This window comes from Drosophila willistoni, assembly GCF_018902025.1.
Source record: "Drosophila willistoni isolate 14030-0811.24 chromosome XR unlocalized genomic scaffold, UCI_dwil_1.1 Seg144, whole genome shotgun sequence".
Taxonomy (NCBI): domain Eukaryota; kingdom Metazoa; phylum Arthropoda; class Insecta; order Diptera; family Drosophilidae; genus Drosophila; species Drosophila willistoni.
This window is the reverse complement of record NW_025814057.1, coordinates 4,518,724-4,545,489: the sequence shown is the minus strand read 5'-3', so window position 1 is coordinate 4,545,489 and position 26,766 is coordinate 4,518,724. Positions and strand designations below refer to the sequence as shown.

Genomic DNA, 26,766 nt, shown 5'->3' with positions numbered 1-26,766 from the left:
GTTGATGGGAGAAGGACAACAGCGGAGGGACATCATCTTGTCAAATGCTGTGACAAAGGTGAAAGCTCCTTTTGGTACGATGATTCCTTGCTCCTCTTGCCCCTCGTCCCTTCATCCATCGCCCATTCGCCGGGTGTGAAGTGGCTTATATAGTTTAAATTGAAGTATGTCCTGGTAGGTACTTCCTTCGGTTTTTTTTTATTTCGGCATCTGCTGCTACCCTCACACACACACACACACACAGTGAGCACTTGATAGCTTACGGAAATTGTTCATTGTGAAGCAATTGTAGATTATGTATGTTTATTGAACTGGAATAGTAGAATTACTCAAGAAAATTTTGCAGAAAATCTACAAAAAGATGATGGTTGGTAAACTTCAAAAAGTGATATTTGATGAAACAATTTGATGGTTTGCCAATTGATGGAGAATTTTCGAAATTATATTCAAATCAAAGGCCCATGGATTATATTGAAATCTCTAATATGAATTTGAATTTGTATGCCGAAAATGCAAAGACGATAAGACCGATAAAGTGCGATGGATCGATAACAATTTTCTAGCTTAATGGCGAATGTAATATTTAAGATTTATTCCTGTTTAAACTATTAATATATATTATTATATAATTTATAGAATAGAACAATTTCTATTCAAGATTATGCCAGATATTAAACTTGTTTACCCTGAAAATGGCTAACTTAAAATAAAAATAGGACTTAAATGGACACCAAAGTCAAGTTTAGGTTTGACCCAAGCCAGCCCGTCAAGAGCGTAGCCAGGATTCAAATTAAAGGGGCAAACATTTTTTGAATTAATTAGTTAATACATTCTTATTTGAATTCTTTAAAAAAAATTAAAATATGAATTTAACTTTGAATGACTTGAACTAAATGAGTTCTTAAAAACAAAAAACTTATAAAAGTTAACGTTCTAGCTCCACCCCTGGCTACCCGTCTCTCCTTATACAAGGCTATGCCCTTGCAGAACGGTAAATTTTCAAACGGGACCAACTCAGTCCAATTGGAAAACTGTGCAGTTATTTTTTCCCCTTTTCAAAAAAATATTTTTTCTATCTGAAAAATAACAATTTAGTTACTAACTAGCTTGCTAGAATGGATAACTTGAATAAGTTGTTGTTTATTTTCGTATAAAAGGCGTTGCCACATATGTATGTATTGAGAAAATTGCAACTGGCAATGCCTTTCTATGCACATATGTATGTATGTATGTGTGTTTGTATTTTGCCTTCGTTATAAGCTACATACATTTCATAAAAAAAGAAATTCTACTTTGTATTATTTTCTGTTGTTTTTGCAATATATTTTTTTTCCCCCATGGAAGCTTCTTGAAAAGCAAAAACAAATCGTCAAAGCCACTCACCTCACCGTTAGTTTACGTCTCAGTTGATTATACTTCTCTTTCTTACACAGCGGCTCACGCATTTTTTCTTTAATTGCTTTCTGCTTTACACACTTTCACACAAAAAAAAAAAAAAAAAAAACAAAAACAAAAGCTCTCCGCTGCAGATGCGCGCATTCACTTGAACATGCATAGAAAAATACTCACGCACACATGCAAGCAAACACTTGCTGCGCCGGCAAAGCAGCCAAAATTCACAAATAATTATTATTTTATTATTATTATTAAAACCATCAGCACTCAATAGATTTTGTTGTTGTTGTTAACACTAAGCAGAAGCGCATTTAATTATTACGATTAGAAAGTTAATTAATAGTTAAAAAGAATCGCAATTTATTATTTTCACAATCACTCGCGGGCTTCTTTTCCAATGCGTTTCTGTGTGAGCATGCGAAATAGGGGGAATGTTAGCTCCCAGTATTTGAGTCAGCGCGAGCAACTGACGATCGAGGAGAATGAGTTTCCTGGCAACATGTTGCTAGGCTCGTGCGCCTAGAAACTTGCTGCGATAATGGCTTAAAGACAAGGAAACATGTTTCTAACGATTTATTTGGCAACAACTCATTTAAAAGGAAAGCTAAATACAACAAATTAAAGTAAAAACAAACTCTTTAGGCAGGCAAAGTCAATTTTGGCTTATTAATAAGTTAATAAGATTAATCAGTCCATTGTATTAATTGGATCTTGCATCCAAGTTAAGTTAAGTTGAGTTAAGTTAAGTTTAAGCGAAAACATATTAATTAAATTTGACTTCCTTTTACCGATTTTCAAAAATCATTAATCAATGAAAAGTCTAAAGGTTCAAGAAACTCTAAACTAAACTCTAAAAACTATACAATTTTCAAATTAGATGGATTAATGTTCATCTCAAGTTGATTTTGACCAAATTTAAGAAATCTATTATATGATATTAGCCACAAATTAAATTCATAGCCTAATTTTTATCCTTATTACTTGTTATTGCTGCTTGTTGCCTTTTATTTTTAGGTGTTTTTATAACATTTGATTTAAATTCCACAAGAAACCAAGATTTCTGTTATGTTTTATAATTAAAAATTATAATAAAAGGAATCTGATGGCACAAATCCATTTTATTAGCTTGATCTATATACCAAGTCTATATACAAATTCGTATCCAATTTGCATTATTTTTAAGAATGAATAAAGAAAGTGTTAAAGATTAAAATTTATGTAATTTGGTATACATATTTCTTATTATTCTGAGATAAAAACAACAGATCAAAGTAGTGGAAAATTGTCCTCTCTTCATTTTGGATAGTTTCTTTTGTTGGAAACCCCCTGAAATTAGCTATCGCTTTATTTAAATACAGATAAATTGTTTTTTTCAATTGTCCAACTTATTACTCTCTGTCTCTGCTTAATCTGTCCCTTTTCAGCATCCTTCTTTCTTTTGGCCTGTCTCTATACAAATTGGCCATCTTAAGGAACTCATTAAGTTAACTACACGCATATGGAGCACGACTTCAGGCCCATTTTCACTTGTTCTACATATTTATTATTTTGTTCTTTCTTTTTATCTGGCATAAGGATGTGTGTTTGTGTGTGTGTGTTTGTGTGTGTGTGTGTGTGTTTGGGTGTGTTGTCTGTTGTCCCATTCTCTTCTCAATTTCATTTTGGCAGTTTTGTTGGTTCTCTTCTTGTTGCTGACATGACATGAACTGTAGTTTATTTATTATTTCTCTCTTCTGCTGCTGCTTTCCTTTAATTTTATTTATATCCCTGGCACATGCAAACATTGGGGGTATTCATGTGTGTGTGAACCAGGTCATATGTACTATATAACTACTATATAGTCACATACATATATATGTATGTCCTGTAGTTTATTGTCAATTGTTTGTGGCATTTATTTCGCAATTGTTTTCCTTTATTTTGTCACTTTGTTTGCCTTTGCTTTTGTTCATTTATTTATTTATTTGATTAGTTTTTATTGTATGGCAATTTTTACGCATATTCTGCTTATAGAACTAAACTTGATTTTGCTTCTTTTTTTTTGTGTCTGTGTCTTTTTTGATTTTGTTTGCTTTGACTACCTTTGACTGCAATGCAGATGCCAAAAGACATAACAATGAATCCTTAAAATATACACATACATATTTGGATGTAGGGAGAAACAAGCGATATAATGACCACAAATATTTATAGAAATCTATAACTAATCGGCAAGCAAAATCTTTTAGTTTTAACCTTTACTTCATCTCCATCTATCACAACTTTAGGGATTAACTTGTTCTTATATAGTCTGTAGAACTGATGTATCTATATTTTATGGGTTTTGTATTTCAGTTGAGTTATTGGAGTAAGAGAAATGCGTAAGAGGAACCCTTTTAAATCTGGGTAAAATTAATTACTCATACGCCGCGTTATACAAAATTCAAGCCTAAGTAATGTTAATTCAAAAGAAGAGATTTCAATGCTAAGAATGCATAGGTTTTTGGGAAGGGTAAATGGATTCCGATCGCTGATTTCTTTATATGTACATCGACAACATGCAGAGTCATTAATCATTTATCGATGAGATGCTGAGCTTTGTGACTGAAATGCATCAGACATTTCGACTCTATGGAGAGAACACGTTTTATCAAACTGAAAAATGTCAGTCAGATAGACTGATGCATACTATCCAGATATCGCCATGTTGGTCGCGTGTTATTTGCTCTCCTGTTGACTCCGGTCTGTCATGGCTTTGGTACTGCTCCTGTTTCTGCTCTGCTACTGGTCCTGGGGGTTCCCGCACATTCAATTGGATTGCCTTTGCGGCAAATGGCGCTGGCACGTGCTACGTGGAATGGTCTCTCAATGCAATATAACAGGAGGCAGGAGCTCCTTTTTGGTGCGATTGCAATATTCCGATTCTGGGTAAAAGCTGCTGCTCATGACGATGATGATGATGATGACTGAAGTGGAGGAGGAGTAGGAGTAGAAGTAGGTAACGGCATGGCGGCTTCAACTCAATTATCAAACTTTTGGCTGCCAATCCCTGGCCTTTCTCATACCTGTACACAGCTCCATACATGTGAACAAACGGAAATGGATTTTTGATTGAGTGCACAATAAAATGTGAAATGCATTTTACAGACAAACGAAAGAACAACCAAATGGAATGGAGTGAAGTGAAGTGGAGTTTAGTCCATATATAAATTTTATTATGTATTTTGCAAACCTTTTTTTTTTGTTAATTTACCCCCCACCGCCAACAAAAGTAAAAAGAAGCAAAAGATGCTATTTATTTATTCGCCCATCAACGTTATCATCAGGAGAAGCTGTTGCAGCATTATTGAAAGTCAATTTATTTCATTATAAAGCGCATAGGGTCGGTCCTGTGGATGGTCCTGGGATCTCATCTTATTCCTTTTATGTGCACAATATTTGGCCAATTTATTGGCCTCATGGCTAACAAATTGCAAAAACACAATGTTCAGCAGGGCAAAATTATTGCCTCGTTTCGGAATGGAGATGAAAAAGTTTTGCTCCAACCCAAAGGGCTGGTTCGCTTTTCGTATTCCTTTTCGGTTTTTCGTTTTATTTTTTACTTTTTTGTGCATTTATAATTGGAAATCTATAAAAGGCGGAAGCCGTAAAAATGGGTGTGGTTGAGGGGGGAGAAGAGGGGTATATACAAAATGCAGTTAAGTCAATGGTTCCCTTTGAATGCTCTTTAGCAATAAGCAAACAAATAAATTGATTGGCATTATGTGTATCTAAAAAAATATCGTTATTTCATACTGGGTAAACCTTCAAATTGTTTTTTAAGGTAGACTTCCCCCAAATCAAAAAGTCCTAAACACAGGTGGATTTAGCTCTGTGAAAGGGGAGAAATTTGCCACACAATCAAAATGTGTAACTTCTTGTATCCCGTGTAACTTTAAAATTTTCTAAAAACAATGTTTAAACTATTTTTGATCCACAGATTTCACAGATTTCTCACCATTGATTTCAGATCGTAGAGATTTAGAGTGGGAACAAAATTGGCCCCCAGAAGTATGCAACAAGCAGACGAAGAAATTCAATCTATTTAAAACTAAAACATAAGGAACTTTTGGGATGTTCTTCAGTTAAAAAACTATTTTCATTGCACTCAGTGGTTAGAGACTGAAAAATTATATTCTACAAGTTGCACTATTTCGAATGTATATTGCATACTCTAGGGGGCATAATCACTATTTGCTTTTAATTTCAATTTAGTAATAAAAACATTGGTATTTTTTAAGAAAATAGAAAGCTAATTACTAAAGACTAATGCAGATATCTAGACCCAATTTAGGTCCAATATTAGTTACATATGTATATAGTCTTTAGGGTATAGGCAAAATCTTATCTCATATAAAAATTGTAAGAACTTCATAGATAACAAAAAGCTGTTAAATGGAATAAAAAATGTATATCTAATTAGAGATTCAAAGGAGAATAAAATTCCTTAAACTGTTTACAATATACTCACAATTCGTAAAAACAAAAGATTATTTATATAAATGAAAATTGTAATTGAATGAAATTTCAATTAAAAATGTTTCAAATATTTACATATATACCAAATAAAATATGGCTTGGAGGCCATATTAGAAATCAATAAAGAAATGCCCTTTTGAAAATTATAAACTCTTTGGCTGCAGGGTATATAGAACGATCTAAAAGACAAAACTATCCATCCATTGATGTAAATATGCTGCCAAAAATATATTCGCCCTGTTTAACATAAAAGTAAGCCAGTCAACCAGCCAGCCAGCCAGCCAGCCATCTAGCCAGCCATCCAGTCAACAAGAAGAACAAATGAAAGACAGAGATGGATGAGGGCAAACGCTTTTGGCATTACCCCGGCAACTCGGCTTTCAGTCCGAAAACGTTGCCAATTTTGAGCATTTTCCCCATGGCCAAGTTATGTGAGTGTGTGTGTGTGCCAACTGCTTGAGGGCAAATAAGTTGGCTCAATACCCACACTGTCAAAATAAGCTGAAATGAGCAAAGGAGCAAAAGAACAGAGCAACGACGACATCATATCGATGTCGATGCCTCAGACTGTCTTCAATTTTTGGTCTAGACATTGTCTAATGACAAACGCAAACCACAAAAGATGGTCCAACGACAACGTCGACATTCAGAATGAATGAATGAATGAATGACTGAATGAATGAAATGAAATGAAATGTTATGCAAGTCAGTCAGAATACCAAGTCAAATGGAAATTGTCTCCTTTCGGTTCTCGACTTTTGACTGCGACTGCAGTCGAAATGTAAAATAAATACACTCTGAAGTTTATTCCACCCATTCAAACTAAAATATCCAATCACCCAATGGCGACTTCTGTTCATCGCATCGCCTCCTCCTCCATTTCTGTCTGTCTGTCGTGTGTCTAGCTGCAGCTAATTCCTATTGACAGTCATTTTTTTCTTTTTTCTTCCTCATCATCATTTAGTCCACAAAATCAATGACGACATTACCACAAAAGATATGCCAAGCAAAAATGTAGGCAAAATAAAACAAAAAAAAAAACTTTGAAAAAATCGATGGAAAATTTGCATAGAATTTAGAAGACAAAAGAAATTAATATGCAAATCATTTAAACAAAAAAAAAAGAAGTTAAACAAACAAAAAAAGAGAGAGGAGAAATAGACCAGATCAGATCAGACACTTGGCCCAACAATGAAGAGAAAGAATTCTTAAGTGAAATTTTTTTTCTGCTTGGTTTTGATTCTTTTTTTCTTTTTTTTTGTTCGGCCATCAACTTTTTTCCTATAAAATAGAAATTTCTAATCAAAAGTAGTTTTAGTATTATTTTTGATATCAAGATGGAACGATCGCAGTTGATTTTCTACTGCTGCTCAATAGGTGTGTTTTCTCATCGATAGAAATTATCCTAAAAGTGTTCAAAAGGATAAGAATAAATGTTTTTTCAAGTGCTCAAAACCGAAAAATAGTGATATATGGCAAATAATTAAGTGTGTTTGCAGTCGAAAGACCCAAAAAGTGAATATAAATTCTTGAGTATAGATTGTCGGGGCTAAATTGAACAAATTTGTGGTATACAGTTTTTCTTGGTTTAACTGTAGCTACAAATTTTTCCAAAAGTTCAAGAGTTTATTGTTTATTTTTGACATTTTGGATAAGTAATAAATCACCTGAGGCAAAAAAAAATGCTAAAACTATGTGGACAAAACATATTGTAGATCGTTTTAAGAGAATTACCAACCCAAAACACTTTAACACTATTCCAAAATCGCATAGAATCGCATTACAATTTTGTTAACTTTATCCTCTTTGTTTTTGAGGTGTTTAATTATTGAATTAAAAAGACTCAACTTCAGATTCATAATCATCAACACACTTATTAAGCGTTATTTTATATGCTAATTGAATGGGAATAGATGCCACCTTCTTAAATACTTTAAATTAGCTTCGAAAAGACATTCGAAGAATTCATTTCAAAGAGCATGCATTTTCTTTGTATCAAAAACTTGTTTGACTTTGAGCCTTGCGATAAAGTGGTCACTTGATGTACATACTTAAAAGGAGACACTCTCAGACCAAGGGAAGATCTGAATTAGTTCAAAGGAATATCTGTTTTGTCAAAGAACCAATCATATATATCGATATTCTTTCCTCTTTAACGTATTGAATCTCAAAAGACTTTAAGTTGTAACTTCCATAATATGTATCTAGTTTAATGCAAGAAGATATCTTTTCCCTTGTTATGTAGACATTTAGGCTACACGAATTAAGCCTTGTTTTAGTATCGAATCTTGAAGAATATACAACAAATTGAAATGGATGGATTATTAGAGTTTTGATAAGAAAGAAATGAATGTAAGGGCAACTATGTTGCATTTCATTTCGATTTCATTTTGACTCTCTACATTTACTTACATTTCGTTTGAAAATTTTGTGGAGAATGAAAAGTGAAATACTGAAAATCCTCGAAGGTTCTATACAAAAATCGTTTGAATTTTGTTAGTTTGGGGAACAAGGTCATTTGTTGAGTTTTTCTGTGGGAAATAAATTTCGGTTTTCCACTGAAAGTGCTTCTTACATTGAGCTAAACGTAAATTCCAAGAATTATCCAGCTGCCTCCCCTGGTGAGGGTTTTTGGCGAAAATCCACAAAAACGCGTAGGCGACGCGAAGGGAAGCAACGCGGAAAAACGCATTTGTTGTGGAACAGACGCGGCGCTTAGTTTTCACTAAGCGTAATTGAGGCTTAAGTCTCCAGGCCAGACCCAAGTGTTGAATATTCCAGTCATAAAGCCATAAATAAGCCAGTGGGAAAAACCCAGACCAGCCACGACCCAAAACCCAAAAATATCTCTTCGTCTTGGTCTTGGTCTTAGGGTAACCGATTGAGAGATACAAATATGATGAGCAAAAATCTTTTGGGTACACACACACACACACACACACATTTTTATGATAGACACGCGTGAGCATGTTCTCTACGCTAATGAGATCTGAAAACTACCTGCTCCAAGTGATCAACTAGATCCCTACCTGCCGACATACAAACGATTTATAAGGACCTCAGCACCAAAGTGTCAGGCAACAGTCGCACGAGGACATTCACAGAGAGTACACCCATCCAAGAGAGAGATTGAGAAACATCGCCATGACCAGCCAAAAAGTGCATAAACACAAATCGGAAAAGAAACGCAGCAGCAGCAGCAGCAGTCAACACAAATCACATAAATTGAAATCGAAACACGGCGAACATCATCTGAAACGGAAATATCTCAAGAAATTGCGTAAAGGAGCTCAAAGCATTAGTTTTCCATATCAATTGTTTCTCTATCGCCAGGAGCTGAGACGTTCCAGTTCGGATTTCTCGTACTTGCGTCTATCAAGAGCCAAAATCATGCTGACATCCAAATTGATAGCCAATAATATAAATACCTACAATCAAATGAGCAGTGTGGATGATCTCAAGGTCCTCAGTCGAGAGGTTCAATTCAAGAAACGTCTCTGCAATCAAGTTGAGCGACTGGAACAATTCAAGGAGCTTGGACTAACCGAAATGATAATGAATGGCAAAAAGACGGTACTCTAACTTTGTGGGGCGGGCAGGGGCAGCCTTTTTTTTTTGTATTTAGGCTTAAGGTCTTTTTTTTTAACTCTTCATCTAATCCACCACTAAATCTCAAGGGGCTATGCATGTGTGTGTGTGTGTGCAGTTTAAGTTTAGTTATAATTCAGTTGTACTGTAATCTTTTATCAAATAAAATTTTACATAAAAAACCAAAACCAATTTGCATTTCTTTTTCAAAAAATTTGAACATTTGTTTTAATCAAAAATTACTATCGACTCGAATTATTTGCAGCTTTGCTCTGGTCCGCAAGCTGCAATCTGTGTCTAGGAGAAGTTATAGAAGAGGCCGAACGATTGGGGCTATCATCGACTAGTGAGACGACAAGAATAACAACAACCACATCAACACCAACTACCACAAAGACGACAGCAACATCAACAACAACAACAAAGACGACAACAACCACAACAAGAAGACCTATCAGCAGCACAAAACCCACATTGACCACATCAAAAGCTAAACAGTCACACAAATTTGATGAGGATGATTATAATTTCTTGAGTGAACGTTTGCCCGATCTATCAGATGATGAATATGCCAATTTGAGTGAAGATGCCAATCCATTGCATTTTCTTAAACAACAATCCAAGCCACAAGTTAAAGAACAGGTAAAAATCCAAGTATAAGTTTTAATACGGTTTTCCAATATTGATATATTTTGGTCTTAGACTCCATTAAAAGAGGTATTTTGTTTCAATTTCTACATTCGAACACTTTCCATTTCCATTCGTCATTCTTTAAGATCTTTTATGCTTATCAAATTTCAAATCTTTTATATACGCATTAGAATATTAGAAGCAGACGTTTCCGAACCCATAAAGTATATATATTCTTGATCAGCATGAGAAGCTGAATCGATATAGCCATGTCCATCTGTCCGTCCGTCCGATGGCGCGTATGCGTTTTACTCAGCCATCTTAAGAGCTATTGAGTTGAAACTTGATAGTTCAGCTACTTATAGCCCGTAGCAGATAAAGTATGAAAATCATCAGGATCGGACCACTATATCATTTAGTTATAAAAGAAACATAGCTGAAGAAATTGGAGTATCCCTATGAAATTTACTAAAATTATACTTTTTTATATAAAACATCAGATCCCGAAATTTGAAACAGATCGGATAAAGATATTATGGCCAAGGACCGCAAGGGTATAAAAATTTCGGCATAGCCAAAGTTAGTTTCTTTGATATTAAAGACTTAAACTTATATATTTCCCATTATAACCATATCTCACTTCATTTAGTTTCCATTTGGGTTTAAGTGGAGTATGGAATTATATCTCAAGACCCCTTTAAAAACTAGGAAGGTTCTAAAAGATAAATAAATACCTAGCTTATCATAACATAGACTTTAGTAACCCTTCTGAGATTTGTAAAATGGAGGTTTTGTTAAGTGTTTTGTCTAATTTTATTGAGGATTTTTGTCATTTGTTATAATTTTTGTGGATTTCTATTTTTGTTTTTTTTAGACCACTCCGGAGACGACTACTCCCATAGCAATGAAATCTGGCTCGCCCATTTATATAACCATTCCAATCTATATCAGTACAGCGGGGAAATTGCCTTTGACCTTGACCATTGGTGACCAGGAGATGCCCATTCATCAATTGAGACGCGCTGGCAACATCACCAGCAAGAAGAATCCTTCCACCAAGGCGCCAAACTCACATTTCAATCGCCTGCTCCAACAGATTGAGTCCCCCAAGCGACGTGTCACCAATCGCCATCGTCATAGTCCAACGAAAAGTAAAATCTATGCGGTCAAAGAGCGTCACAATAATTGAATTGAATTGAATTACTCTGCCAATATACTTATTTTTTTTTTCTTGTTTAATAGCTATTATTATTAATAAATTAATGACAATAAATAGATGAGGTTTTTCTGTTATGTTCTAAACACTATTAGGTATGGGCGATGATGAATCTTCATGGGGCATAGGCAATTCCGGTTTCGTTTCGGCAACTTCTTCGGGCTTTGGGGGAACAGTTTCATTTTCATTGGTATCGGGTTTCTTGATCTCTTGCTCCTCCACCTCTTCGGTGGCTGCGCCTGGTATAATTGTTACCGGCTGTGCCTCATCCTCGTCATCATCATCATCGCCAATGACCTGTTCGATGGTCTGCTGAATGAAATGCTCAAATAGTTGGAAATATTGCAATGCATTATTGGCCACCTGTTCGGTGGGCAATTCAGTGGTGACCTTCTTCAAGGCATCGCGTATGAGTACAAGGACTGGTTTACGTGATGGTGGTGTCAATGTTGTTGTTGTTGTTGTTGGTATAGTAGTTTCATTCTCTTTCTCATTCTCTGGCACATCGGTGGGCAATTCAGTAGTATCCACCTCCCGACGACGACGACGACGACGATTACCTATCAATAAACTGGCAACATCATCATCGTCATCATCATCATCATCATTGGCTGCAGCATCCTCTTTGGATTCTACTTCAGTCTCCTCATCATCATCGTCGTCATCATCGTGTTTCTCCTCACTGCTGGCGCTGCTATCCACGCTGGTATTGCCGGCAGTTTCCGCTTGCCTAGAGGCTGGAAACTCATGACTTTTATCCACATCATATTCCTCCAATACGGCTGGAGCTGCACTTACACTACATGCCAAAACCACAAGGGTCAAAGCTGTTAGAAAAACAAAAAAAAAAACAAAAAACAAACCAAAAATTGTCGCTTTTCCATTTCATTGGAGCAGATGGGGAAGCTTACCAAGGGTCCAATAGATATATCTAACCATATTCTTTAATCCTATGACTATGCGTTGACTTTTGCAGTTTTGCTGTCTTTATGAGCGAATCCAGCGGTTTGCTTTCGCTTTTATATACCTCAAGTCAATCCCCCACTCCGCCCACCAACCCCCTCAAAAGAAAAATAACCAAAGTCACAGAAAAAAAAAACATACATATATATACACATATATATATAAGCGAAGAAGAAAAAAAAATGAAAGTAAACAAGGCCCCAGCGGATCCAAAAGCCAAATCCGTGTCGTTGTCCAGCCGCTTTTACTGGCTCTCTTTCTTTCTTTACACTTTTTCTTCTCTTTTTTTTTTGTGTTTTTTTGGTTTGGTTTTGGTTTGGTTTCTGAAACTTCTTTTGTTTGCATATGCATACAAAAAGAAACTGAAATCATTTATTTAAATTTTTGTCGGTCTTCTCTGTTCACTTCTTTCATAAAATTCGATCTTGGCATACGTTTTGTGTTTTGTTTGTCTTTCACATTAACAACAAAAACAACAACAAGACATTTTGCGGGTGTCTCTAAATATGCAAATATTGCTTACATCGAACGATTAGCTTACAGAAATCGGTCATTGGTCTAGACTTACCACCCCATCTAATTATGTAATTAGACATGGTTTGGTTCGATTCATTTATAAATGGGCCCCCCTCCCCTCCCCTCACCCACATCATCATCATCATTATGACTCTGATTGTTATTGGAGTTTGGGATTCACTTTGTTTGGGGAACGGGAAGAGAGATGATAATAAACTTTCTAAAGCTTAATGGTGGGAGGGGGGGATGTTTATTTTTTATCTATGTATATTATTTTTGGGTATTGATTTTGTTTTTTTTCTGGAAATTTTTCCACGAAATTTCAATTTTAAAATCAACAAAACAAAGCCATAACGAGAAATGTGCGGGAGAAAAAGCGATCTGAAACATTTACATATGTGATCACGAGCAAAATAAAGATGAATCATCATTGAGTGATAAACAAATAGTTAACAATATTTAATGATCTTGCCATAATTATATAAAGTAATTAGTTAAATGATCCATTGAAATAATGATCAATCTGAATGATAAATCTAAATGGTCAATCCAAAAGATCGATATAAATAAATGATCAATCTAAAAGATCAATAAAAATGATCAGTCACCTTTGATCAATCCACAAGATCAATAGAAATGATCAATCTGAAAGATCAATAGAAATGATCAATCCAAATGATCAATGTAAATTATCAATCTAAGTGATCAATCATCTATGATTAATCTGAATGATAAATCTAAATGGTCAATCCAAAAGATCGATATAAATAAATGATCAATCTAAATTATCAATCTAAAAGATCAATAGAAATGATCAACCTCAATCGATCAATCCACAAGATCAATAGAAATGATCAATCTAAATAACAATCTAAATTATCAATCTAAATGATTAATCTAAAAGATCAATTGAAATGATCAATGTCCTTTAATGAATCCACAAGATCAATATAAATTATCAATCTAAATTATAAATTTAAGTGATCAATCTAAGTAATCAATCATCTATGATCAATATGAATGATCAATCTAAATGATTAATATTCCATAAAGTCTCGAAAGAAACCTTATCTTTACATTCATTTTACTAGAAGACTTGAAAATTAGTGAAAATTTGTCTATTCGCTTGGATTTTATAGAGTTTTGCTGGATAATATAAGAATTGAGGGTATATATAATTTCAAAAGAAAAATAAAAAGCCTAACAAACTCTTTCATAACAATATCAAGAGAACATGATACAATGTTTTTATTTTATATATAAACAGTTAAAAGATTTTACAAACAAAGACTAAACTTTTGGAGATATATATTTTGCAATTTTCTTTGATCACGATAAAAAATCTATTAGCTATAGCCATAAAAATATACAATATTAGACAAAATTTTCTATATTATGTTAGGCAAAAAGTCTGAATAGAATTGTAAGACAAACGAATTCAACTTCTATAAATCGGAATACCAAAATATGATCACTAATCCTCGTTTATGCTAAGTAATCAGCTATATAGACCAAAAATCCAATACCTTTGGGTTTCGAATTTATTTGACCACAAATGATGGCTAATTTTGCTCTACAAATGATCTTCATTTAATGGAAGAGAAAATATAGAGAAAAATAAAGGTGATCCATCGTAATAGTTTCCAATATCAACAAACGAGAGTCATCAATCTTAGTCATAGAATGAAAGTTGCCAAAAAATGAAGCAAAAACATTTGCACAACGACGATGACCAAAAAGATCGCTCAACTCATTAAGATCTTTTTAGATTTTCAGCACAATACTTGGTAATTAGAATGAAAAGGAAGCCCCGAATAGATCAACATCCAACGACATGGAGTGTAGTTCCCGGCCACTAATCACAGTGAAATGATAATAAGAATCAACAATTTGATTGAATGGGATGGATGCCCAAGAGAAACAGCTGCAACTAACAATAACAACAACAACTCTATGGACTATAAAAACAAGATCACTAAACCTTTCCAGATTGACCCAATTTTGGTTGAACCGGCTTAAGCCTAAAGCTGCTGCGGCTGCGGCTGCGGGTGCTGTGCTGATTGGGTTGGGGTCGGTGGGCAGGTAAGGTGCTAACCAGTTCCAAGTTCTAGAAGAAGTGAGAAGAAAGAGACAAAAAAAGGGTACCACATCACACACACACACATGAGTTTGCATAAAAAAAAATTTCACCAACTTTGCGTACTTTCGTTCGGAGAAGAAGGGTAGGTAAACAATCTAAGTATGTTAGATCACAGGTGTCGACCCCATAATACCCTGCAAGCCAGGTAGACGTCATAAAATTGTAAACCCTTCCCAATTCTGAAACTTCTTAATACACACAATCTTATTTAACCCATTTTATGCCGTGTGGAAAACAAGGAAATGTTTAAGATATTCAGTGGAAGTTTTTGGCGGAGTAACTCGAACTAAAGCTAATGGAACTTACTTACTAGAAGCTACTAAAATAAACAATATTTTATGCATATTCTGTAAAAATTTCTGAAACAGTTCGTCTAAATTTGGCGTTCGAAAAGTGGCTCATCGTCCAATAAATGGAATAATATCCAATTTTGCAGAAATATCTCTTATATTTTTTCAGACTCCATTAATTTTAGCTTTATAACACAAAGTTAAAGATTGAAATGCGTGTTAAACAGATTTCATGGTGAATTCCTAGGAACTAATTGATCATTTCGTAATAGAAAATATAAATTTAATGTTCAAGTAAAAGTCCAATTGCTTACGATTTAAAATTTTTCATATTTCCTAAAAAGTTTCGTTATATTTAAGTGGGTTTCCTTCAGGGAAAAACGCAGAGTACTCTGAGGATCCTAGACCCTCGGTTAACAAACGCCATGGATAATGAACATTTAGCAAGACAAACAAGATGTTAAAGACAATTGTGTTTGTTAATCAGGATCCACTTGGTTTTTGTTTTCGAATCGGATATACCAATGCAAAACTTAATATTTTAAAATGTTTTGTAGAATTTTACACAAAAATTCGGACATTCGAACACAAAGAAACATTACATATTTTGATAAAACACTGTAAGCACTTTTAAAATATAAAATTTGTGTGAAAAATTTAAACGAAAAATTCAAAATAGAGAAAAGATAAGAAACTTTTAAAATTCCACTTAAAAAACACTTAAAAACTGGAAAAGTAAAGATTTCAATGAAAAAGTTTGATAGCATAAATTTGAGATAATTATAAAATGTTTGAGTAAGTAGCTAAATCCAGGAGATTCTCTATATATAATCTATACAACATTCAAAACTCAATTCTGAGGGTTTTTGTCATATATCTTATCTTCTATATATCCTCTGACTACATATATGTATTGCAAATCTTAAGATACTTTTATGGTAGGAATTCTTCAATTGAATTATTATTGCTCACACCTTTCAATATGTATTGTAAGATTCGATCAATATATCCCAAAACAAAAACTCTACAGGGTATTTCAGAAAAGATGAACAAACACAAGCGTAGAAAACCGGTAAATGGGATAGAAGGAGAAAAACAAAAAACCCAAACACAAAACGAAAAAAAAAAGAATTCCCCTCAGACTCAGTCTGATAGTGAGGAACTGGCATAGGTACTTAAGTGGCATCGCCAGTGAAGATGCAATCAGTTGTTGATCGGACGAGCAAAAGAACGGTTTACTTCGATATTGGTTTGGTTTGTTTGGCTCAAAAAGAATGAAGGCTTATCAAATTGGTTTACTTGCTGGTAAGACCATTGAACTAATCATTTGGCTAAGACAAGTTTTGTCTACTATTTTCTTTTGTTTTTTTATTTTTGTAGTGTTTGCAGCTTGCCTGCTGTTGGCTTCGCCTAGTGAGGCCAAGCGACGTAAGCATAAAGGAGATGACCATCATCATCATGATCATCATGACCATCATCATGATAAGACCAAGACCAAAACAAAATGGTCAACTTCCACCGATTTGGCTGGCAATACTCAAGTGTCTACAGAGGAACATGGCTATTATGTGAAACGCACTTATGCCCCATCGAGTGATATGACCAAGAAACGTCAGTGTCCCAATTTCCTGGCCATTCCAATTGCCTGGTTTAGTCCTGCAGCCAATGCCCATATGATGCCATCCATCAACAGTGCTGCCCAATCCCTGAGCGAAGGTTATCTCTGCGATGACGATTGTGTCGATCTGTATGAACCAATTTGCGGCAAGACACCGCATGAGGTGGCCGTCTTCTATAACCAATGCAAATTGAATGTGGCCAAGTGCCGCTCGCATGGCCTCTGGACAGATTTCGCCTACGAGCTATGCCAGCAAACTTATCCCAAGGAGACAGCCTACGCAGATAAGAAATTCAAGGCATCGCCCTTCTATAGAGACAATGCCACTGTGGCAGCTGAGGAGCAGAAGGAGCAAGAGAATAAGGATAAGGACAAGGATCAGGAAATGGATAACAGCAGCGACAGCAGTGAGGAAAACCAGAACCACAAGTCTGATACACCCATGGAACCTTTGGTTCTTCCTTTAGTTCAAGAGGCTGCCTCGATTCCAGTGCCCATGGAGAGTGTTGCCATGCCACCCATGCCAGTGAAGACCTCAACTCAGGGACCCTTATTGGCCGCCATGTCAACGGTCGCCGATGTGATCAATGCCAAGGTGACCGAAGCTGTAAAAGCCACAAATGCTCATCCAGCCCAGGTTATGGCCAAGGAGGAGCATCCTGCCACAAAAGTTGATCAGGACAAACTCAAGTATTTGGTAGCCTAAATAAAGAGAAACTTGATATTTAATATTTATTCTAGTTTAAGACAAATGACAATAAAAAAACGCAGAAAATTCTCAACACTATTTTGAAATTCTATTTGACTTAACAAAAAGGAGATTTAGGTTAACCATAATGCAGTTTAGAGGCTAAGTGACTAATCCTTAAAGGAAATTTCCTTCACCATGGATGACATCCAAATCAACGCATAGTTCTTTATCCTTGTCAAGATCAAGTCTACAGAGATGAAAGATTCGAAGAATTAATACCTCAACTTTTGACTAAAGTTCTTTTTAGCTAAAAATAAAGTGTTTTCTTTGTTCTTTGTTTTATTTATTTATAATTCCCAACAAGTTTTAGCTTTAAATGTATGATAAGGTATTTGCTTCTTGCATTTCCTTCGCTAAGTCTCCTGATGATAATACTTGGTGGGGAATTGCTTCACAGACATTCTGTATCCTCTTTGTGATCTTCTTAGTTTGAGCCAGCTTAAACGCAAGTTCTGAAAAATTTCAAGAAGGTCAAAATTTTGAAAGAATTTTTTCTAACTTCTTAGCAAAATGAGTGACAGAGAAATGGATTATTATAATGGATCAACAAAGAAATGGATAAGCAGATATATAGCAAGATCTATACACTAATTTTGGAGCACGACTGGAAAAAAACCTTTTCTGAATTAGGCCAAACACTTAGGACCTGAGAAACTCCTGAAATGAGTGACTTATACGAATATGAGAATGGTTTAGAATGGGGAATAAAGTAGAAAATACTCTTACTAATAAGTAGTAAGAACTTAAGAAATTTTGTAGAATAAAAAGCTAAGGAACTTTTTAACTAAATGATTTCCCAAATCAGGAAGTTTATAACAAAAGAAAAGTGAAGAATGTGGGAAGATCAACGCGTTCTTTGAATAGATGTTAGAAATGGTGGAAGATTATAAAAAACATATCATCCAACATATAAGATCTGAATAGATCTGAGAGAAACTGAAAGATAGGAAGATGCTTACTTCAAGATAGATCCAAAGATTTCCATGCCTTTCTGTCACATAACATTTGATAAGAATGTTAAAATAGTCTTACAATAGAATGAAATTAAGAGAATTGATTGCTGCACTTTTTTATTACATCAAACGGTGGAGATGTTCTCCTCTCCTACTGCGGGGCAACTGCATCCAAGTGCATTGGCAGGTTCGTTGAACCAAGAAGAAACAAGTTCTATAAACTGATTGACAGCCAAAGATATGCAAGTAAATCAAATCCAAACACTAAAAACCTAATTGGGCGTGGGCCGACACAAAGAACGAAACGAAAGCCAAGACCCTAGAGAGATTTGGTCCGTTCTCGTGTTGACCCTATAAAAGATGCCACAAATTTGTCACCAGCAGACAGAAGTCAAACAACTGCAATGGGTGACAGAGGTGCAAGAATTTGGAGCCGGAAATTCATATTGATTCTTTTACTAAGTGGAGGTAAGTTCTGGATATTCCAGAAGGAAGTTACAGGACATAATTTCTGATATTTTAGTTCTTGGTAAACCTGACTCAGAGGATATAACTCATCCACCACCAGGCGGAGCAGCTGCAGCAGCAGAAACGAAAATTGAATCTAGAGATCTCCTGGATGTTGTGGTCGATGAAGAGGATCTGGATGGTAGAAGTGCCTATGTGAATAATCAATTTATTCCCAATGATCCTGTTGAACTGGGCGATGATGAGCAGAATGCTCCACTCTATGAGATCCTACAGAAACAAATGGAACAAGTTTTGGCCTCAACAGGACCCGATGTTCCCATCTATGAGCAAAAAAACGATGAGGCCAAACCACCAAGAGCTGCAAGTGGAGGAGCAGCCCAACAATTGCCCACTAGACCGCCATTATTTAGCCAACAGATACAAAATGATGCTGAATTGGATGATGACTACGACGATGAGCAGGATGCGGCAGATCAAATTTATGGTGATGCCGAGAAACCAGATCCAGCAAGCACATCTGATGAGGAAGACCAAGAGTCACCTCAAGCCGAAACAGGCTATCAATCAGCACCACAACTAAGCAAACCATCATCATCATTATCATCATCGTTTGGAGGCAAACCTTCCAGTACACGTCGCCCACATAGAAGACGCACCACAACAACAACAACGACCACCAGCACCACAACCACAATTCAACCAAGAACCACACGTTATCGCAACTCTGGCCAAACAAAAATAACGACCACTTCACCAGCAACAGCATCACTCAATCAAACTAGCCTCAATCCTTTCAATAGTACAACTAAACCAAGGCCTAATACCAAGCCCAGTCAATCGCAAACGAATAACTTGAATGCTCTGCCTCATGATCCTCAAATCTATCAGCACAAGCGACGCATTGTCTTCAAGACAATTTCCACTGGGTCTCAGTTTGTGACGTCACCCATTGGTGATCTGATGATCAAGTTCTCCATAGGATTTGCCAAGCCACAATCCTCCCAGGGTCTAACACCGCCAACTACCGAAGCATTGCGAACCCTTTCGAATAACTTATTACGTAATATTGAATTGCAAAAATTGAAAAGATCCAATAAAGTGCAAAGGCATTAAGTTATGTCGAACTATATAAATAAAGTTAACATTAAAGACCATCAATCTATCTTAGGAATCAAAAAGTTAAGACTATGTTTTCCTACAGTGTTGGATTCTAGGGGAGGGGAAATGAGGTAAATTTCTGTAAGACTAAAACTAATCAAATTGCTATACCCGAAAATAATTTTCCTCTTCCCAAGAGATTTTAAATAATCATCTTAAAATGAGCTTAACTTAGTCAATGTTTTCTCTAAGTTGATTGTTTCGAAAAAGACAAAATTTCAATGTAATATTCATTTTAAGTTAGATAAATTATCAGAAATCATGGATGAATCCAAGGATTCTGGGGGATCAAGAAGCCTCTAAATTCAATATCTATATCGATATTTCAAATCGTTTTTTCATTCACTTTACTTCTGCCCGACAATCCTTACAGAAATCTTAGATTATTAAGACACATTTCATATCTTGAAATAATTCTATACATCTGAGAAGGATTGGGTTTACAATTTACATGTTTTATAGATGCAAAAATGAACAAGTTAAAGTTACAAAATATATAACAAAAAAAGAATTCTTTAAAAATAAAACAATGTTTCAATAAATGAAGATCCCCAAATCTAAAAAGCTATTTCCTTAATGTTTTTGGTAAATCATCGAAGAAAATCTTAGAAACAAAATGTCTTTGACATTTAACCGATATTACAGAAATATAACTTATATAGCCAACAACAAAGCAAAGAAATTGTATAATTTTTCTAATGATTTTCAATTTTTTCGTTTTAAAATATATATTCTTTTAATTCACATGAATTTTTCGAGCGCATTGCACTAGTTGTTTAAAATGTTAATTACAATAGATATATTCAACCACATAAACTATATTATATATAAAAAGGATAACAGCTGAAACAGTCACTAGATTCCCGTTAACATATTTCAATCGAGTCCATCGTTGCAAAATTGCTAAAGTCTCATTAGTTAAAGTTATTAATATTAATGGAAGCATGATAGAGCGAGGTGAAAAACAACAATTAAAATATTGGATATATCCCCTATATAATGAATGAAAATGCATTTTGTTCGTTCTTCATCTGGTTGGCCAGAATTTGAGAGCCATCAATGGCATAGTGACGCCCATGACAATGCTGGAGATGAGATTAACACTGTGATTATCCAAAATGCGCAAGCCGCTGACATGGCGCACATCCTTGCCGGGGGCATCGACTATTTTGCCCTTGGCATCAATGCCCGAATATTGTAGCAAGCCACCCAGCAGGGAATCCAACAGGGAACCAAATAATCCTGCCAGACCACCAATTATAATGATTGGCCATTGGGGCGGACTGACCAACAAAACCTTGGCTTCCACTGTATAGCGGACGGTTACAAAGTAACCAAATCCAACCAGTAAGCCACCCAGAAGGCTAACAACAACACCAATCAGTGAGATGCCGCCGTTGGTGCCACGGGGCACGCGTCGCCAACTGATTATTGAGATGGGATCTCGGGTGGAGAGGACACTGCCCAGTTCACTGGACCAGGTGTCACCGTTGCAGCAGGCAAATGAACTCATCACCGCAATGCCCAGCCAACTGGAACGATATTCCTTAACGAAATCTATTGCACGTTCTCCACTGCCACAATCGATCAGATAGAGCAATGCCAATTGGGTGGCCATGCCGCCATTGCATAGCACTTGGACCCAATTCCTTTGTCCCTCGCCCTCCTTGAAGTCGTGTTCGAATTTCCTTTTCATATGTCCACGAAATTTCGTTGCTCTCGACGAACTGAAGAAGAACACAATCAAACTGACAAAGAACGGATGACTGGCAATGGACAGAATAAAGGCCAATAGAATGCCCAAGGCTCCGCCGGATTTGCTAACCGAACGGCGACGCAGGGCCATGGTCATGAGAGCCAATGGAGCCAGTGTGGAGAATAGCCAACGCAGCGGCGTTATCACTCGAAATTCTAAAACAAAAAAAAAAAAGAGACATATTATCATTTAATTAGATAACCTCTTGGGCGGGGGCAAAAGACAAAAGATGAGACAGGTTGAACCTTCGTCTTGGCTAATGAAATTTCCATCTGGAAACAGTCAAATTCCAATTGGACGGTTATCCAACACATTCAATCCAATTGGATATTTTGTAAATGCCGGCAAAACACCTGTTGGGCACTTTTAGCATTTGGATATTTCCAGGAATTTCTCTCTCCTGTCTCGCCCCATCTCTTTCGCTCTCGTGCCGCCGGTCATACCTTCAAAGTCCGTAGAATTCCAGAGTTTCGATATAGCCACATTACCGATCCACATAAATAGCGATATGGGTATGGCCAAGCCGCAGAATAAAACCGGCATCCAGTCGCGTATCATGATTCTGGCCGATTTGTTATTATTTTTGCAAAGTTTTCTTCAAACAATTGGACAACTTTCTCCAGGGTAATCCAAATGTATGCAAAGTTAAACCATCGAAACACACAAAATATTGATGTAAAACCACCAAACTCAAATTATCGTTATTTACTATATATTATTAATTAATTAATGGCAAACAAAAGCCAGGAAAAAGAAACAATTATATTTAATTGGGATTTATTTTGTTTTCTTGCTACCCAGCGAACATTAAGAGTGACACAATTGTTATTCGATGGCAAGATAGCCCAACGAACATATTTTTGGGCACAATTTGGGCAGCCCTTAGCACTTTCGACTCAGCCCTTCACACTTCGACAGTTCGACGTTGTCAAATTTGTTCGACTCGTTGGGCTTGACGTTGGTACGTTTGGTTTGGTTTGGCGGCAGATTTAAAAATATTTTGTTAAGAACTAAAGCGATTCATTAATTATTATAATTATTTATTTCTTTTATATTATTATTAAAGCTTTATATTTGGAACAGAAAACGGCTTAATCATCTCCCTGCTAAATAATCAAAGTTAATTTTAATAGTAAATAGGAAACGAAATAGAAAAAAAATTACAACGAAGAAACACTCATGTGACAAAAACAAAAGATTTTGAAAGTAAATTGGCCTAATAACGAAGTCTCTATGAGGAAAACATAATAAAATACTTTCTAAAAGTTTAGTTTAGAGAGAAAACTAGAATTTATTTCAAATAATTTAGTAAATTTTAACTGAGTTAAGAATTGTTAAATCAATATAGCATATCGTTATTTCAATTTTAAACTTCTAAACATAAAATTATGACTAAAAAATTGGTTTTTCTTTTTCTTATTATTATTGTCTCTGGTTTTAGAATTCAACATATTTGAAATATTCAAAGCTAAAGCTAATTAAAATGGTCTTAAGGTTAAAAAATACAATTTTTGAACGCCATTAACAATATCTTAACATTTATTAGTTGTAATTATTTGTTAATTTTAGGCATTTTAGACAACTTAAGTATTATTTAAATCAATTTGAAGTTTCTCAGATACCAAAATATTATATTTAATGAGTTTAATTTGCAATTGTTAATGATTTTGACAGAAATTGACAAAGTTCTTTTATTATTCGTTTAATAGAAACTTAAAAGACTTGAAAAACTATTTTAAAAATTAAGTAAAAACTATTTTTATTTTACATTTAATATTTCACTTTATTGTTCTTGATATTTTTGAGTACCAACTGAGCTAAGTTATCCAATTTTCATTTCATTTACATTGATTGGACACTTCAGATGCTCTCAATAGATTGTTTGTTTTATGTATTCATTTTCGTTTTTCCGTTTTTTCGGGCACATGCAAATTTATTTCAATAGGCCTCTTCTAATTTGTTGATCTTATCAAACTAGGTTTCAATTAAAATGTATTGAATAGCCTTGAAACGATCATAACCCATACCCCATACGGCACTCGGGGACGATCGATCGAGCCGGGCCGGACTCGGAATTTTAGAATCTCAATCGGAATTTAACATTGGTCCGATCTATATATAGATATGACGCTGGATTCACTAACTAAAATACAAACCAACCCAAAAAAAAAAAAAAAAAAAGGTTATCAAACGCCAAATTACTTCCGCTGAACATGGACTAAGCAAACAAATGAAATGGTTTTTGGCTTTTGGTTATGGGGAGGGGAATCTGTTTCAGACACATTGCCACACAGAGTCACAGGGACACACTTGGAAATGGAAGACCGATCGATTGTATACATATGTACATATATATATATATGTGTATATATGCATGTAAATGAGTACTTTTGAATGGAAGAGCTAGATACACAATTGCGTATCTTTATATGCTAATAAATGGCCACACATTTCCTTTAAAATGGGTCAAAAGTCTCTCATTGGTGCGATGTTGTAATGCCCAGAATGGAGCACACAACTGCAGACCCCAACAAAATGCTACTTTCGTTATGGTAAGGGGGTGGGTGCGGGGGATTGGAGGTTGTGGGCAACAGAAGGAAACAGCACAACAAAAATTGGGTATGGGGGTGGGTGTATATTGTGTGTGTGGTAGAACCAAGAGTGATCGATTGACACGATCAAAGTTGTTGATATATATATATGCTTATATATACATATATATATATGTATATGCATAGCATGGAATAGACAACGACGATCGTCGTCGAAGCGAAGCTCTAAGTGGCCTATCCCGTCTCCGTCTCCGTCTCCGCCTTTGTCATTCCGTGTCTCTGTGTATGTCTCAGTGCTCCATGGGCGATAAGACTCAGAACTCTCACTACATGGTGTGTCTTCTCTATATGTGTGTGTGTGTGTGGAATCCTACATAAATATTCATGCTGGCCAAATGCAAATGTATTGAAATTTGAAATTGAAATTCAAATTGTATATAATTTTTCTTAGAGCTCTAGAGTTTTGATGCTCGACCAGCTACATGTTATTCGCAATCCGGCAGTTGTCGCGTTCGGTGGCCAGTACGGAATTATAAATTTTTTGGAAATCATTTCAAAAAATCCACCGCTCATCTTTATTCTGGGTGTTTTGTTTGTTTGTTTTTTTTTTTGTGATTTTTTTTGGGTAATTTTTCTATCAATCCCTTTGCATATCATTTCCTTTATTGGGCTTGGCACAGAAGGAGGTCAAGGGCCAAGTCAAAGAAGTAGATAATAACAAATCAACTCAAAGGATTATAAAATCGAATGATCGTTAAAACGAAACAAAACAAGTGAAAAGGATTCAAAAATGGCAAAAAGCCAAAATCATCTAGTGACAAATAGTTTTCAAAACAAAACCAACAAAGAATTGCAAAAAAAAATTAATGTTTTGTGTTCGAAAAAATGATAATTTTTGAAATCGAATTGTTTTGGGGTTATTTTTTGGGTTGTTTTTCGTTTTTGGTATTAAAATGTTTCGAAAAATAATGTGAAAAATGCTGAGTTTATATGAAATAAGAGAACAGTTTCAATCAGAGAAAAGATAAACCCTTCTTTCAGGATAGAGTATTATAATTGGAAAAACCTTTTAAGGAAGCTTTATCTAAATTCAGAGATATAAAACATAAACATTTTGTTAAAAAACTCTGCCAAGACCCAGATAAAATAACCTTGAACTCTTCTTATGCTTTGTGATCTTAAAGATATAAATGAATTGGGTCTATAACTGAAAGTCGATTGAATAAACATTTACATTAAGCTCAAGAATTTTTCATATAAAGGCTTAAGATCTATAAAGGGAAAAGGATAAAACAAACTTTCATCATAACCACAATAACCCTTAATGTAAATGGAAAACCTATTGGAAAACTTTAATTAAGTTTTCATATAAAGGAATTACATATAAAAAGGACTGAAAAAACATTAACAAACTGAAGCCTGAAGTTTTGGGAAATGGATCTGTCAACTAGAAACTATTATCAAAAAGTTATATCTTAAGCCTAGGGACCTTCCATATCAAGGAACTACATCTAAACAATGGAACAAACTTTAATTCTAAGCCTAGGGACCTTTTATATAAAGAAATTAGATCTGAACAAAGGGAACAAACTTTCATCTTAAAGGATTAGGGACCTTTCATTTAAAGGAATTGAATCTAATAGAGGAAATTGATTGAAGAAACTTTTAAGAAATTTAAGTATTAGAATTTAAACCCATAAATGGAGAAGAACTTAACAAACTTTCATCGTAAATTGGTAACACTTTTAAAAGAACTTTGACCTCTTAGAGTACTCAGTTCTTAAACTTACCGATCATCCTAAGAACTAACTAATCAAGGAAAGAGCATAAGATCTAGAGAGGCCATAGACCAGGATAATTCTATGCCAAGTGATTGAGTTGCGATGCTAATGATGAGGAAAACTAATCACATCATGTGATTACATCATGTCTAAAGTTAAAAAATTGAGTCCAAGATCGAGCATACATAGTTTCTCTATCATTTGATTTCATTATTATTATTATTATATTTCTTTTTTGGCATCAACACGCTTGTGTGCCCATTTCGTGATGATAACCCTCGGGGGCGCCAGAGACAGAGAGCGAGAACGTGCTAGGGAATGGGAATGGGGATGGGGATGGGTATGGGTATTGGTGATGGGAATAGGAATGGGTGGCAAAAAACAAAAAAAAAAACTATAAATAAAGATGCGTTGATAATACAATTCATACATAAATTGTACAATTTCCAACCAATTTTTTGTTTTTGTTCTTCTTACAGACTGACAAGGAG

The 26,766-nt window shown here is 35.2% G+C and overlaps 5 protein-coding genes across 5 annotated transcripts; 3 read left to right on the top strand and 2 right to left on the bottom strand.

Moving 5' to 3' along the window:
• The first annotated feature begins 9,036 nt into the window (after window positions 1-9,036).
• On the top strand, window positions 9,037-11,318 carry LOC6638811 (protein masquerade). The gene is made up of 4 exons (XM_047012099.1): window positions 9,037-9,337; window positions 9,406-9,465; window positions 9,746-10,122; window positions 10,985-11,318. The coding sequence occupies exons 1-4, from the start codon at window positions 9,037-9,039 to the stop codon at window positions 11,297-11,299; spliced, it is 1,053 nt and encodes a 350-aa protein (XP_046868055.1). The 3' UTR covers window positions 11,300-11,318.
• Window positions 11,319-11,400: 82 nt separating this feature from the next.
• Window positions 11,401-12,265, bottom strand: LOC6638812 (ribosome biogenesis protein ERB1). Its single transcript, XM_002062199.2, has 2 exons — window positions 12,238-12,265; window positions 11,401-12,153 (listed from the first exon to the last, which is right to left on the bottom strand). Exons 1-2 carry the CDS (start codon window positions 12,263-12,265, stop codon window positions 11,408-11,410), a joined length of 774 nt encoding a protein of 257 aa, XP_002062235.1. The 3' UTR covers window positions 11,401-11,407.
• Window positions 12,266-16,420: 4,155 nt separating this feature from the next.
• Window positions 16,421-17,640, top strand: LOC6638813. The gene is made up of 2 exons (XM_002062200.3): window positions 16,421-16,540; window positions 16,616-17,640. The coding sequence occupies exons 1-2, from the start codon at window positions 16,510-16,512 to the stop codon at window positions 17,557-17,559; spliced, it is 975 nt and encodes a 324-aa protein (XP_002062236.1). The 5' UTR covers window positions 16,421-16,509; the 3' UTR covers window positions 17,560-17,640.
• A 1,228-nt stretch (window positions 17,641-18,868) lies between these two features.
• On the top strand, window positions 18,869-20,170 carry LOC6638965 (probable serine/threonine-protein kinase MARK-A). Its single transcript, XM_002062201.3, has 2 exons — window positions 18,869-19,025; window positions 19,081-20,170. The coding sequence occupies exons 1-2, from the start codon at window positions 18,962-18,964 to the stop codon at window positions 20,139-20,141; spliced, it is 1,125 nt and encodes a 374-aa protein (XP_002062237.1). The 5' UTR covers window positions 18,869-18,961; the 3' UTR covers window positions 20,142-20,170.
• A 732-nt stretch (window positions 20,171-20,902) lies between these two features.
• On the bottom strand, window positions 20,903-22,693 carry LOC6638966 (transmembrane protein 19). The gene is made up of 2 exons (XM_002062202.4): window positions 22,386-22,693; window positions 20,903-22,097 (listed from the first exon to the last, which is right to left on the bottom strand). The coding sequence occupies exons 1-2, from the start codon at window positions 22,498-22,500 to the stop codon at window positions 21,214-21,216; spliced, it is 999 nt and encodes a 332-aa protein (XP_002062238.1). The 5' UTR covers window positions 22,501-22,693; the 3' UTR covers window positions 20,903-21,213.
• Between the last annotated feature and the right edge of the window lie 4,073 nt (window positions 22,694-26,766).

Excerpts from the sequence above, each read along its gene's own strand:
- LOC6638811 (XM_047012099.1), top strand. The coding sequence starts at position 9,037 with ATGACCAGCCAAAAAGTGCATAAACACAAATCGGAAAAGAAACGCAGC. Across the intron at positions 9,466-9,745 it reads TAATGAATGGCAAAAAGACG|CTTTGCTCTGGTCCGCAAGC; the intron begins GTACTCTAACTT and ends AATTATTTGCAG. Across the intron at positions 10,123-10,984 it reads AGCCACAAGTTAAAGAACAG|ACCACTCCGGAGACGACTAC; the intron begins GTAAAAATCCAA and ends TGTTTTTTTTAG.
- LOC6638812 (XM_002062199.2), bottom strand. The coding sequence starts at position 12,265 with ATGGTTAGATATATCTATTGGACCCTTG. Across the intron at positions 12,154-12,237 it reads ATATATCTATTGGACCCTTG|CTTTGACCCTTGTGGTTTTG; the intron begins GTAAGCTTCCCC and ends TTTTTCTAACAG.
- LOC6638813 (XM_002062200.3), top strand. The coding sequence starts at position 16,510 with ATGAAGGCTTATCAAATTGGTTTACTTGCTG. Across the intron at positions 16,541-16,615 it reads TCAAATTGGTTTACTTGCTG|TGTTTGCAGCTTGCCTGCTG; the intron begins GTAAGACCATTG and ends TTATTTTTGTAG.
- LOC6638965 (XM_002062201.3), top strand. The coding sequence starts at position 18,962 with ATGGGTGACAGAGGTGCAAGAATTTGGAGCCGGAAATTCATATTGATT. Across the intron at positions 19,026-19,080 it reads GATTCTTTTACTAAGTGGAG|TTCTTGGTAAACCTGACTCA; the intron begins GTAAGTTCTGGA and ends CTGATATTTTAG.
- LOC6638966 (XM_002062202.4), bottom strand. The coding sequence starts at position 22,500 with ATGATACGCGACTGGATGCCGGTTTTATTCTGCGGCTTGGCCATACCC. Across the intron at positions 22,098-22,385 it reads GAATTCTACGGACTTTGAAG|AATTTCGAGTGATAACGCCG; the intron begins GTATGACCGGCG and ends TTTTTGTTTTAG.